The sequence below is a fragment of the Zygotorulaspora mrakii genome, chromosome 3 (assembly GCF_013402915.1).
Source record: "Zygotorulaspora mrakii chromosome 3, complete sequence".
In the NCBI taxonomy this organism is placed as follows: domain Eukaryota; kingdom Fungi; phylum Ascomycota; class Saccharomycetes; order Saccharomycetales; family Saccharomycetaceae; genus Zygotorulaspora; species Zygotorulaspora mrakii.
Window position 1 is genome coordinate 805,612 of NC_050721.1, and position 12,055 is coordinate 817,666.

The 12,055-nt window shown below is 39.3% G+C and overlaps 7 protein-coding genes across 7 annotated transcripts; 3 read left to right on the forward strand and 4 right to left on the reverse strand.

Moving 5' to 3' along the window:
* Positions 1-22: 22 nt before the first annotated feature.
* ESF1 (pre-rRNA-processing protein ESF1) lies at positions 23-1,909 on the reverse strand (the record flags this gene model as incomplete). Its single annotated transcript, XM_037287892.1, has 1 exon — positions 23-1,909. The coding sequence occupies one exon, from the start codon at positions 1,907-1,909 to the stop codon at positions 23-25; it is 1,887 nt and encodes a 628-aa protein (XP_037143787.1).
* Positions 1,910-2,565: 656 nt separating this feature from the next.
* Positions 2,566-4,266, forward strand: RTC5 (Rtc5p; the record flags this gene model as incomplete). The annotated part of the gene is made up of 1 exon (XM_037287893.1): positions 2,566-4,266. One exon carries the CDS (start codon positions 2,566-2,568, stop codon positions 4,264-4,266), a length of 1,701 nt encoding a protein of 566 aa, XP_037143788.1.
* Positions 4,267-4,302: 36 nt separating this feature from the next.
* RIO1 (protein kinase RIO1) lies at positions 4,303-5,739 on the reverse strand (the record flags this gene model as incomplete). The annotated part of the gene is made up of 1 exon (XM_037287894.1): positions 4,303-5,739. The coding sequence occupies one exon, from the start codon at positions 5,737-5,739 to the stop codon at positions 4,303-4,305; it is 1,437 nt and encodes a 478-aa protein (XP_037143789.1).
* Positions 5,740-5,942: 203 nt separating this feature from the next.
* On the forward strand, positions 5,943-6,645 carry KEI1 (Kei1p; the record flags this gene model as incomplete). Its single annotated transcript, XM_037287895.1, has 2 exons — positions 5,943-5,972; positions 6,043-6,645. 2 exons carry the CDS (start codon positions 5,943-5,945, stop codon positions 6,643-6,645), a joined length of 633 nt encoding a protein of 210 aa, XP_037143790.1.
* A 346-nt stretch (positions 6,646-6,991) lies between these two features.
* Positions 6,992-7,729, forward strand: HG535_0C04170 (uncharacterized protein; the record flags this gene model as incomplete). The annotated part of the gene is made up of 1 exon (XM_037287896.1): positions 6,992-7,729. The coding sequence occupies one exon, from the start codon at positions 6,992-6,994 to the stop codon at positions 7,727-7,729; it is 738 nt and encodes a 245-aa protein (XP_037143791.1).
* Positions 7,730-8,000: 271 nt separating this feature from the next.
* XRS2 (Xrs2p) lies at positions 8,001-10,265 on the reverse strand (the record flags this gene model as incomplete). Its single annotated transcript, XM_037287897.1, has 1 exon — positions 8,001-10,265. The coding sequence occupies one exon, from the start codon at positions 10,263-10,265 to the stop codon at positions 8,001-8,003; it is 2,265 nt and encodes a 754-aa protein (XP_037143792.1).
* A 278-nt stretch (positions 10,266-10,543) lies between these two features.
* On the reverse strand, positions 10,544-11,965 carry HG535_0C04190 (uncharacterized protein; the record flags this gene model as incomplete). The annotated part of the gene is made up of 1 exon (XM_037287898.1): positions 10,544-11,965. The coding sequence occupies one exon, from the start codon at positions 11,963-11,965 to the stop codon at positions 10,544-10,546; it is 1,422 nt and encodes a 473-aa protein (XP_037143793.1).
* Between the last annotated feature and the right edge of the window lie 90 nt (positions 11,966-12,055).

Here is a 12,055-nt window from a genome sequence, read left to right on the forward strand (position 1 = left end):
AACTAAGCCTTTTAGATGTTTGCTATCGCCTAGCCTTTTTCTTGCCTGCTTTATGCTTTAATTTTGAAACAATACTAGCAATAGTACCATTTTCATTATCAGCACCACCACTTGAAGGTGATTGTCTTTTCTTCGAATTTTTATCATGAGAGCGCTTGGTACGTTCCTTCAAAATTTGTTTCATGGCATTTGTTTCTCTAAATTCCGGTTGAGAAGGATCGATTGCAAAGTCGTGGCCCTCGAACATCTCTTTAAATCTATCATCATCCAAGTTTGGCTCAAAAGTATCTTCCACGATTTTATTTGTATCTTGATATTTACCTTTTTTGGATTTTTCCTTCTCTGACCTTACGATCTCATTCAGGTTGAAATGTGCTTTCTTGTTTATAGATTTTTCCGTGTCATCGTCATCTTCCATCATCAAAAGCTCTAGTTCAGCTCTAGACTTCGAATTTTCTTTTTCAGAGTCTCCTATGTGTTCATGTTTTTTGCCTTTCAACGATTTCAGTTTGTCTCTCTTTTCTTGTTCGGATGTCTTCTTTAGCTCCTTCAATTTTTGTTTTCTCAATTTACGACGTTCCTTCTCTTTACGTCTTACTTTTTCTATCGTAGTTTCCTCTTGGTCTACACTCTCATTGTTTTTCCTGCTATCATCATCCAGCCCGGGGGTGAAAGTTATTTCCATATCGACTTCACCTGCATCATCTTCATTCTCATTGTCACGACCTTTACCAAAATCATCAAAACCAGAGGAAATGCCAACTAACGATTTTAACTTGTTTTTTGTTGCCTCATTGTTCTCTTCTTCAGACTCATCTGAATCTGATGCCAAATATGCTTTGAAATCCATATCTTCAATTTCCTTCTGTGTAAAAGCCTTCTTCGCAACATTAACTCTATCTGCCGGTGTTTCATCCCAGGTTAATTTAACGTTCGAGTGTTGTAAGGCATCGGTACTGAATTGCAGGGGTTGATAGTTTTTTGGTAGCTTTTCACATCGATCTTTAGGTTCATCGTCAAATGCCATTCCATCAGGAACATATCTTATATCAAAAATGTTTGCTGTAGATTCATACTCAGTCCCATCACAATTGCTATAAATATTTTGCGCACTAGAGATATTGTTACAGTAGACGATTGCATAATAGTATCTCAACCTTTCTAATTGATACTGGCGGAGAGCACGCTTATCAACCGCCTCATCAACATCCCCTTCCTCGTACAAATCTTTGATATCAACGTCAGAATCGCTATCATCAGAACTTTCGACTGACTGTCTTTTATTTTTCTTCTTATTTTTTGTGAAGAGCTCTCTTGGTGGTCCTTCCACCTCTTCCCTTTTCATCCTTTCTTTTCCAAATTCACTTGGATAAATTGCTATCTTTTCAATTTTTCCACCAGAGGGCAGGAAACTAGAGAAAGTTATCATTAAATCAGCGGCCCTGACATTGTCCCAGTCGAGATTAACAACCGCTAGTGTCTTCGAAGATTCACCAGATTCGGGTTGTGCCCTATCTGCCTCAATATCTGATTCCACATCACTTTCAAGTTCACTTTCACTCGAGGATTCTGATTCAGAGGAGGTGTAATCATCACTTGAAACTTCTCCTCGCGCACGATCAACCTTGACAACTTTGCTTTCAGCATCGTCATCTTCCTCACTCTCCTCATCGGACTTTTCATAGTACTTGTCGAAATCTTTCAAGTCCTTATTCTGTTCCTTTCCATCCAGAATTCTACCATATTTGTCGACCTTAGCAGTACGTTTGATTTCCAAGTCTTTTTTACTAAATCTGTCATCTAATTTGACTTTTAAGCCTTTTTGTCTTATGTTTCTGAACTTTGGATCACTGTGAATCTTAGCAAATCTCGGGTCAGAGCTGGCATTTTTCGATTGATCCCCCGACATTTGAAAAGAGTATATATATTATGACTGCTTTAGTAGAATACACGTCAATCTTATTGTCATACATACTCTTCTTGATGCTCATCTCATTTTTTTTTTTTGAGCGATGAGTTGTGTAAACTGAAATTTTTCAGTGTCCGTTTGCAGCGACACATAATACGATGAATCAGCACAATAAGAATCAACTGAGCATGAGAAATAACCTTTAGAAGGCCTGCAGTGGACGGTATATATATTCGTTGTCGTTCTTGTCTTGACAGTGTGATTTGTTTGATGCCCTTTGAAGGCATTGCAGTTTTATGCTGAGCTGGCACAGCCGTTTGTGAGACCCAACCTTTCTAACCTTGTTGCCCCCGTTAGTGAGATCGGATTACATCCCGGTTATAGATTTAGCGTCTATTTGCACTCCCGCCCTCCATAAAATAATGGAGTAACTTATTGTCTACTTCGTTTGAGATCGTATGGTTCTATAGCTTGTTTTCTTATTTTGCTCAATCACCATTAACAGGGGATATTTGACAACTTTGCAACGTTTCACAATTGCGATGAGGCGGAAGTTCTAAAGACCATAAAAAGAGTGCGTAAATGCGCCATTGATCTAGTGTTAGAAGTTAATAGAAGATATTGCGTAAGAGAGTCGAGTGGATATTAAAGTTAGAATGGGACAAGGTTCGTCAGTTACAGAAAACCGCAGCAATGTTGATCAAAGGTTGAAAAATTTCAGTTCTAATTCTAATGCTTTGCGATATTTCAACGAAAAGGCTTTAAGGTTTCTTACGACACCAGAGTTGGTAGCATTTCGAAGCAAAATTGGAGGAAAGAAGCTTACGGAGAACATATCTAATGAGGAAATAACAAAATGGCTGCATATGCCCAGTGATAATATAGTTTTGCGTGAGGTATTCTACAATTTCATACGTGTTTTGAGTAATTTCCCCTTGATTAGAGAGGGATTTGACAATGTCACCGGATTTGGTCTTTTGAAGTCAATTGTTCTCATAGATCATGAAAGATGCCGAAAATACCTTGGTTTAAAATCATACAATCAGACAAGGCTAATGTTCATCGGTCTTGCAACCTCAAAGAGTATCAAAGAAGATTATGAAAGTACAGATTCGTCTCCTTCAAGGACATCATTGAATGAGGTAAATAGTTTCAGACACTATGATCGGATATCAGTAGATGAGTTGATGATCCCTGCAACCTATCTTCAAGAGTTCATCACATGGTTGTTACTCTTAACCACCCACTGTCCAACGAATAATTGCGAATTTCCCGCTGATCATGTTTATCGCGAATGGCCCACTTATAAAAATTCCGCAATGAATATACTCAGATCTATGGATCCTAGTTTGGTATCTACTGGAGAGCCCCATTCGATTAATTATGAACAATTTTCTAATACAATTACCACAGTTATTCCGGACATTTTTGCACCGTTAGAGAGAATAATGGAGCATTTTCTGTATCAAGAGAGTGATCTGGTTTTTGCTGAGTTTCAAAACAATTTATCGACATCCAAGCTCATGAACCAGGCCTTAATAGCCCAACTAGCACTATCATTACCAAAAGAACTTGCGTTTTCGAAATTGCAAAAACTGTATGTTGGCCGCGAAAGTGGGTTTTCAATGAGATCGCTGCAAGCAAAGGTGTTCAAGTGGATGGCACCTACAGTAATTTTAGTCAGTGGTAAATGCATTTTGAATGATGAAGAATACTCAATCAAAAACACGAGGTATAAAAAGTTTTTACAAGAGTTTCCAAAATTGAAGGATGATTCTCAGCATTTAAACGAAGCTCAACTGCATAAAAATAAAGTAATATTCGCAGTCTATATTAGTGAGAACTGGAAAGTAACGAACAAAGGATATTTTGGTGGTCCCGGAACCAGAATCATACAGATTTCTCCGACCTGTGATCTATTCAAGGCAACCCAACCCGATGTAGTTTATTTTAATACTGTTGGAGGTGGCATAGGCATCGGAAGTAAACAGCCAACTATTAAGGGTTTGAATAAGTCGTATTCTCCAGGGAATGTTTCTCTAACTTTAGATAGTACTCTAGAGTTTGCAGTTTTTAGACATGTCGGTAATGGTGGAAAGATAAGCCCCGGAATGCTTATCAGTAAAAACAACTCAGAAGACAAACCTTTCGAGATCAGAATGCTGCTACAAGATGTGGAGGTATGGGGATGTGGCGGTGAAAAAGAACTCCAGGAACAAATGAAACAATGGCAATGGGAGGAAACCGAGGCTAAGAGGCGTCAACAAATTAATTTACGCAGCATGGGTGAAGACCGGGCATTGCTTGTGATGGCAGGTATATTAGGAGAACACTCTCAAAGTGGTGGCTCTATGTAATATACATGATTGAAAATAAAATTTAGAAAAAGAATACTATTTTTTCGACTTTGTTTTTTTTAGCATTTTTTTTTTGATATGTTTCTTAACTTTAGTTTTTCTTTTCTCTCTCTTAGCGTCTTTTGTTTCTTGTTTACGTTGCTTCTTATCCTCCTTGTTTTCAAACTTTTTCCCTTTGGGTTTCTTGGAATCGTCATCATCTGTATAGTCTGAATCGTTCGCACTTTCATCGTCGGATTCATCTTGCTCGTCTTCGCTATCCAAACTAGTGTGGCCATCTTCCTCATCCTCCTCAGAATCATCTCCTGCGCTGACGTCACCATCTGGAATATTTTCACCGATTTCCTCATCTTTATAGTTTTTTTCATTATCGTGTGCAATTAAACTCTTCAAAAGATCGAATTTGCCGTCTGTGAATCTCTCGAAATCACGTTCCTCCAGGCCTCCCAAATTTCTAATCAAATACAAACTTCTGAACACCTCATCCTCTTCTGAATCCTTGGAGCCTGATTTCACTGGCAAGGTCTTCGATACGTACAAACTCAAATCATCTGAACTTCTGTAATCACCACCAAAACTTTCTAGTTCTTCAGAGATCACAAATTGGAATATGAGACGTTCAGGAAAGACATCGATTCCCAATTTCTCAAAGTAGAGATTTATATTTTTTATATCCATTCTCAAGAAATCCAAACTCATTGGATGTTCCGGCTCAACACTTTGAGAAACATCGATTATGTACAGTTTTTCGTTATGGACAATCGCATTATACTCCGAGAGATCGGCATGCACTAGACGACATATTTGATACAGAAGTCTGATGTAAGCAATCATTGTATAATAATAATGATAAATATCATCTCGATCCTTGTAAGGATAATCTCTCAGTTTTGGGGACGCAAACCCATTGCCTCGACTTAAAAATTCCATCACAAGAACATTATTTCTAACCTCAATGGGTTCAGGTCCAGGAACAACATCACTTTGATAAATCCTTCTCAGATTTCTAAACTCTTTTTCTGCCCATATTTTTATCATTTTCCTTGGATTGTGCTGAGATCTTGACTTCCGAAATCGAAACTCTCCATCAACGTAACGCTCACGGTCTTTAAAAACCAGTATTGACGTTTTGTATATTTTGATTGCATATTCTCTTCTCAAACTGCTGTCCATTCCCTCTTTCAGTCCTGAAAATGCATGATAAACATTGGCTTCTTTGCCTGTGCTCAGACAACCATTAAAATCAGAAAGAACTCCTCTGTTCATCAAACCTCTTAAAAACCCCATAGTTCTGGGGTCTAAAACATTTTCTACGGTAGCTCTGTTAGCCTTGTCTTTAGTTGTCTTTCCTCTTGAAATAGAAATCTCATCAGTTTTTATCTTGTGTTCATGTTTTTCCAACAGCCTGATATCACCATGCTCTGAATATTGGGAGTTAAGCCTCAGCTTATCGAAATCTTCATCCAAAGACATAGTTTAAAGCACGCACCCTTGGTAGATCGTCCTACAACAGCTTTGTTTTCTAGTCCCTCTTTCTTAGTCGATGAGATGGGATTTGATAATTTTTCACTAAATAATTTGTAGGTGATAAATGCTAGCTAGCATGCAGAAAAAAACACACAGCAAGAGATAAAACATGGCTACTAAGTAGAGAACAAAGTCATCAGATGCGCGCCATGAGACAGAGGTCCTCGCATCTACCAAAAGTACGTAATGCAAGAAAACGCAACACTCTTTCTAGCCAAAGCTTCTTCTCCTACTAACACAGTTCCTCAGACTTTTCTAGGTTGCTTACCTTTGTACATCGGTGTTGATATCTCCCTGGGTGTTACCATATTCAACAAATGCAGCGGAGCCTACGGTATCCTAGCTCTCTTCACAGGACATCCACTCGAGTTCATGCAGTGGGTCATGTACCTCTGGTCGATAGCAACCCTGTGCGTTTACGCACAGGGTCTCTTCCAAAAACACAGGCCTAAGCTGTTGACATTCTCGCAGATCTTTGTCACATTCAGCATCGACACCATTTTGACATGCCTATTTACATTGTGGTTCACCCACAGCTGGTACTCTCTCGAAGGCAGCTCCAAGGAGAACAGCTCTACTGGAACAAGCGACGGGATCCAAGAGGCAAACCAAGGTGCTTCCCAAGCAGTCGAATACGGCGCCACCCTATTCATAACGCTTGTCTCGCTCATTTCCAAGCTCTACTTCAACTTTCTTCTTGCCTCTTATGTGCAAGAACTGCTCCTACATCCTAAATACATGGTTGACCAGGATGACGTCGAGCAAGATCTCAAGCATCAGAGGCCCTGGAAGCGTTGGTGGATCAAATCTCAGAAGATCTGTTACAAGTTCTCGAAGAATCTATTAGCATAAGTCCACGAGCACACCCAAACTCACCTTATAGATTGTTCCTATAGCAAACTGCATGTTTTATTCTTGCGGCACGAAAAATGACGTTTTGGTTGTCTAGCAGATCGGCAATGCAGCGCTAGCGCTTCGTTCAGTAGAATAAAGGTTGTCGTGTTAAAAAACGCATCAGGAGCAAATTCCATTATACGTGTGATATTTCAATTGTAAAAGATATATAAGAGAGAGATTTGAAGCACAGTGGGTGGTTGTGAGAAGTCGGTTTTTCTCTATAACTCATATTTTTTTTTACATACAACGTACAAGTTAGATATATTTGATCTTCAACGTAACAAATTAGCTGAAGAATAAAATGTCTGCTGAACTAAAGAATGAAACGGGTTCTGTTACACTTAACTCAGGCTACACTTTACCGCTAGTTGGTCTGGGTACATGGAAATCGGGCAATAACGAGGTTTACGAAGCGGTTTTAGAAGCTTTGAAAACCGGTTACAGGCACATCGATGGTGCAGCAATCTACGAGAACGAAGAGCAAGTTGGTAAGGCTATCAAGGATAGCAAAATTCCACGTGAGGAGATCTTCGTCACCACAAAACTATGGAATACCCAACAACGTACTCCCCAGGAGGCTTTGGACCAATCCTTGAAAAGACTGGGACTGGACTATGTGGATCTGTACTTGATGCACTGGCCAATTCCAATGAGACCGGATTCTATCGAGGACGGAAACCTTTTGACGATTCCCAGGGTACATGGTGAGGTTGATGTTGACACGAACTGGGATTTCATCAAAACGTGGGAATTGATGCAAGAATTGACCAGAACAAAGAAAGTGAGAACTGTTGGTGTTTCCAACTTCTCTATTAAAAATATAGAAGATTTGCTCGCTGCTCCAACAACAAGGTTGACACCAGCTGTCAATCAGGTTGAACTACACCCTTTGCTACCACAGTACAAACTATACGAGTTCTGCAATGGCAAAGGTATTCACTTAGAGGCCTATTCGCCACTTGGAAGCACCGATGCCCCTGTTTTAGACAACGAAGTTATCAAAGCAGTTGCAAAGAAGAATAATATTGATGCTGGGTAAGTTGTTATCAGTTGGATCGTTCAAAGGGGTATAGTTGTACTACCAAAATCGGTAACTCCAAAGAGAATCGATTCCAACTTGCAAACTATAAAACTATCAGATGTCGACTTTGGCGCAGTTAGCAATATTGCAGAGGTCTCTGGAGAAAACAGAACAAATGACCCTAAGTGGGGCAGTTTCCCACTTTTCCAATAAATAGATAGGTAGGTAATTAATAATGTCTAAGGAAGCTTTTCGAAATGTTGTAATTATGAGTCTTGCTTACTGGTTCTTACCGTCGACTACGTTTGAAGCTGAATTTTGGTCCATCGTCATCTGAATCGTCATCCGAATCTCCGTCCATTTCAAATCTGCTTCTCATATTTGATTTAGACTGGGGCAATGCATGACCTGATATAGATTTGGATCTTGATCTTGACCTAGAGCTTGATCTAGGAATATCTTTCTCGGGTTGCACGAGTGGAATGACCGGATCTTCATCTTCATCTGCTACAAACAAAGCGTTACTGGCACTACTGTTACGTGAAAAACTGAATGAGCGCTGATCGCCATTTTCAACAATATACGAATGTGAAGATGATTCCTTTTCTGCATGAACGTGAGGGTCCACAAAGTCATTAAACTCTTGGTCGTTGGTTCCCTCTGAGTCCTTGCTATACTCTTTAAGTGGAACATATTTTCTTGATATGAGAAAGGCGCTATTTCTTACGGAGTTCGAGGATGCCTGACTTACTGAGCTACCGAGCTGTTTCTGCTGGTATGCAGGCCAGGATTTGGTGAACACTTTGAAATTTTTTCGACCTTCAAACGCTTGTTTTTCTGCCTTATCTCCTGAAACTTGTTTGCTAGAGTCATGGCGATAAAGTGAGTCATTGCGCTCTACAAGAGTGATATTTCCAAGTTTCATAATGGCATCATCAGTCAGTTCATCCGCAGATACTTGTACCAAAGTCGACCTCAGCCTGTTTACTTCACGATTTTTAGTATCTTGAATCACCTGAACTAAATCTTGAGGATCCTGCTTTGTTTCATCTTCACCAGACTTATTGCTATCGATTTTGTAATCAGTTAATGTCTTTTTCCTAGTATTTTTTGGCAATGTGTGTGTATTTAGTGATTTTTTGCCCCTCTTTGCAATGGTGAGGTCGGGATTCTCATGAGTACCGATTGCAACTGCGAAAGTGTGCACTCGTTTATCTTGGAGGGCATCTTCACACTGTTTATTGTTAGATGATTCATCTCTTTTTCGCTTAGTACTCTCTTCTATCACACTGGAATGAGTGGAACAAGAGGTTTCTGGCTGTTTTTCACTCATCGTCAATGCCTGCTCAGCTGCAGGTATTTCGATTTGTGACGATTTTCTATTAAGCAATTCAGGAATTTGACTAATTTGTTTCTGACTATCGTTTTTTATCGAATCATCTACAATACTATCTCCACCGGCGAAAAACATCAAACTATCCAGAGGTTTGATCGTCTGTCTAGTCACCCTTCTTCTTTTCAAGGGGCGCATGGGGAGGATACTTGACTTATCATTGAGTGATAACTGTTGGGCATCATTGTTCTGTGTTGGACTTAAAGTTGCACTTTTTAATACAGAGTCAGATTCTGATATGCCACCCAATAGTGACTCCACGTCTTCTTTTGAAAAAGCATTGATCAATTGATCAATAGTGCGACCTTCTATATTAGTGGGTAATGAAGTCTCCCCACTTAATTGGATTATTATTATGCTCTCTTTCGAACGCTCGTGCTGCAAGGCATGTTCCAAATATGCGATATCGCAGGTACTTACACTGCCACCAACTGCCTCGATGGAACTTCTAGCGAGATCAATTTCTTCGCTATCACCACCCAAGACATAAAACTTCAACCCGAGAAGACTGACATGTTTTTTATGCGCAGGAGTATCAGAGTACATCAGGTATTTAGGATCTCTTAAATCTGACCATAAATCATCAAAGTTGTCCTGTTTTTGACATAGTATTGTGCTAGCACGAGTTAGGAATTCAGAATTCACAAATTTTATGCCATTTATTAGTGCAAAGAGATGTCGAAGCCGATTCAATATGACGTTATTGCTAGCAACCATCAAGTTGCATGTATTCTCACGTTTCCGGTTTGAAATTACATCTATTCCACTGATTTTCAATACAGGCTCAAAATTAGATAGATCGGATGGAATATCCCAAACCTCTTCTTGTCTTCGAACTTCTATTCGTGTCGGTTTTGTTCCCAACTCTATTACTATTGGCAGTGAGTGATACAATGATTCTTCGAAGCTGATGGTCTCGTCAGGCTTTAAATATTTACCATTAGCAGCTGTTAGTTTTCCTTTATTAGTAAAATTCAAAGATGATTCGTTCCTTTTCCAACTAAACCGAAGATGCTCTCTTGATATGCTTTTGTCGTTTCTTATAACGAGATTATTTTTACTAGAGCGTCCAATAGAGTTTATTTGCTCGCTATTGATGCAAAATGACACGCTATTGAGATTCCCTCCATCCAGCTCATATTGGTATCTTAAGATCCACATAATCAAACCTCTTGCCTCATGTATCGTTGTTCATCCTACCTTTATTATTCAATATGAAACGTCGCCCGGATGTAGACTAAGATGCGATGCCTATATCAACTTTCACTCTACGAGGCACTTGAAAATCATACAATTTATGGTTTGCTAAATAGTGGAAAGAAAAGTGCCCTTCAAACCCTTATATTCGGCATCTTATGTATCAATACCATAAACCTATGTTCACTTGGGGAAATAAGGGAATATTGTTGCATTATGTACATAATAGAAATAAACTATGGCTAAAAATAGGAGAACTTGATTCCGAAGGAAAATCCTGGTTTAGCAATATCTTGCGGTCTTGATGTTAACGGATATGCATAGGTTAGATCCATATCTGCTTGAGGTGTCTTATAAAATAGCGAAGCACCAGCAGCTGCTGCATAAGAATCAAAAGCGTTTTGCAAGTCATTGAAGGCATTCCCAATGTTCAAAAACAAACCGAGCCTTAATGGTGAGTTCAATGGGGTCCGATAAATTTTATGTGACGTGTTCAAACCGACTTTGTAGTAGAAATTATTAGCGAAGTCGGAGCTGCTTGGCTGAAATCCTCTCAATAAATTGGTGCCGGTTGAGCAGAATCTATCTGCTGGATGAACACTTTCGATCTCTGCCATTGGCACAATACCTCCAAATTGTAGATCAAAAGACCTCGTAAAAATATTTTTGAGGTAGGAAACATGATGTTCCAGATTAAACTGAAACTTATTGAAATTATTCTCTATCGATTCATCCAAAGAATGTAGGTTTGACTGAGATAGCACGTACTCGTTATTAAGCTTCAAAAGGTAGCCGGATATTGGTAAAGTTCCAAAGAATTTCCTAGTATCATGTTGAAACTGACTTATTACGCCTGTCTTCAAATAGTATTCTCTAGCTTCACCACTTTTGTCATTTTTGTTTCTTGAAAGCCTATTGGTAAAGGAAAGGCCGGTGTAAAAAAACGGAATGGACTTGCAGTTGTCCAGTATCCAACTTTTTTTAAAACCCATGGAAGTTACATTCTCGTAGTCTTTTTTAGTTGTTTGCGAATCACTACTCAAGTCTGTCAATTCGTTGTATTCAAAATCTAAAAGTCCCTTTATAGAAGGATTTCTCATCAAAGGCACTGAAACAAACCCCTTGCATGTTATACCTTCCCATGCGGACTTGATTGGGTTGTAGTTAATACCCCAATATAGCATCTCAGAGTCAGCAAGTCCTAATTGATTCAACCAAGTGCGACATACTGCAAGTGAAGCAGAATCATCATTTATAGTCGTCGATGCTGCATTACTGTTATAAAGAGCAGATGGCTTCAAAGAAATTTTGGCATGAGTTGGAATAGGTAACTCTATTCCATACTCATGTGGGATGCCGTTGCGCATATACTCCAGGGTAGCGCTGTCATAATCCTGTTCAAACGACACACTTACATCCTGGTATAGTCCTGTGTAAAGAAAATTATTTCTTATGGCCTGAAACATGCTTAAACTTGAGTCCACATTTTGTAAGGGAGCAGTCAGGGGATGTTCCAATATAGTCTTGTAAAATCCATTTGAAAGCGGACTTGAGCCATTGTCCCCTTCAATGGTAACCTTGGAAAAGTATAGCGGTTTGGTCGATGACTCATCAAGAGTAGCTTGCTCAAATTTATTAATCACACTAGAGTTCTTTTCTGACATGGGAATATTATTGCGGGGCTATTTGTAATTGATCTGCAACCTTAGCACAAGTGTGTTAAATTTCATTAGCAGAGAGAGTGTGTTTTAAGG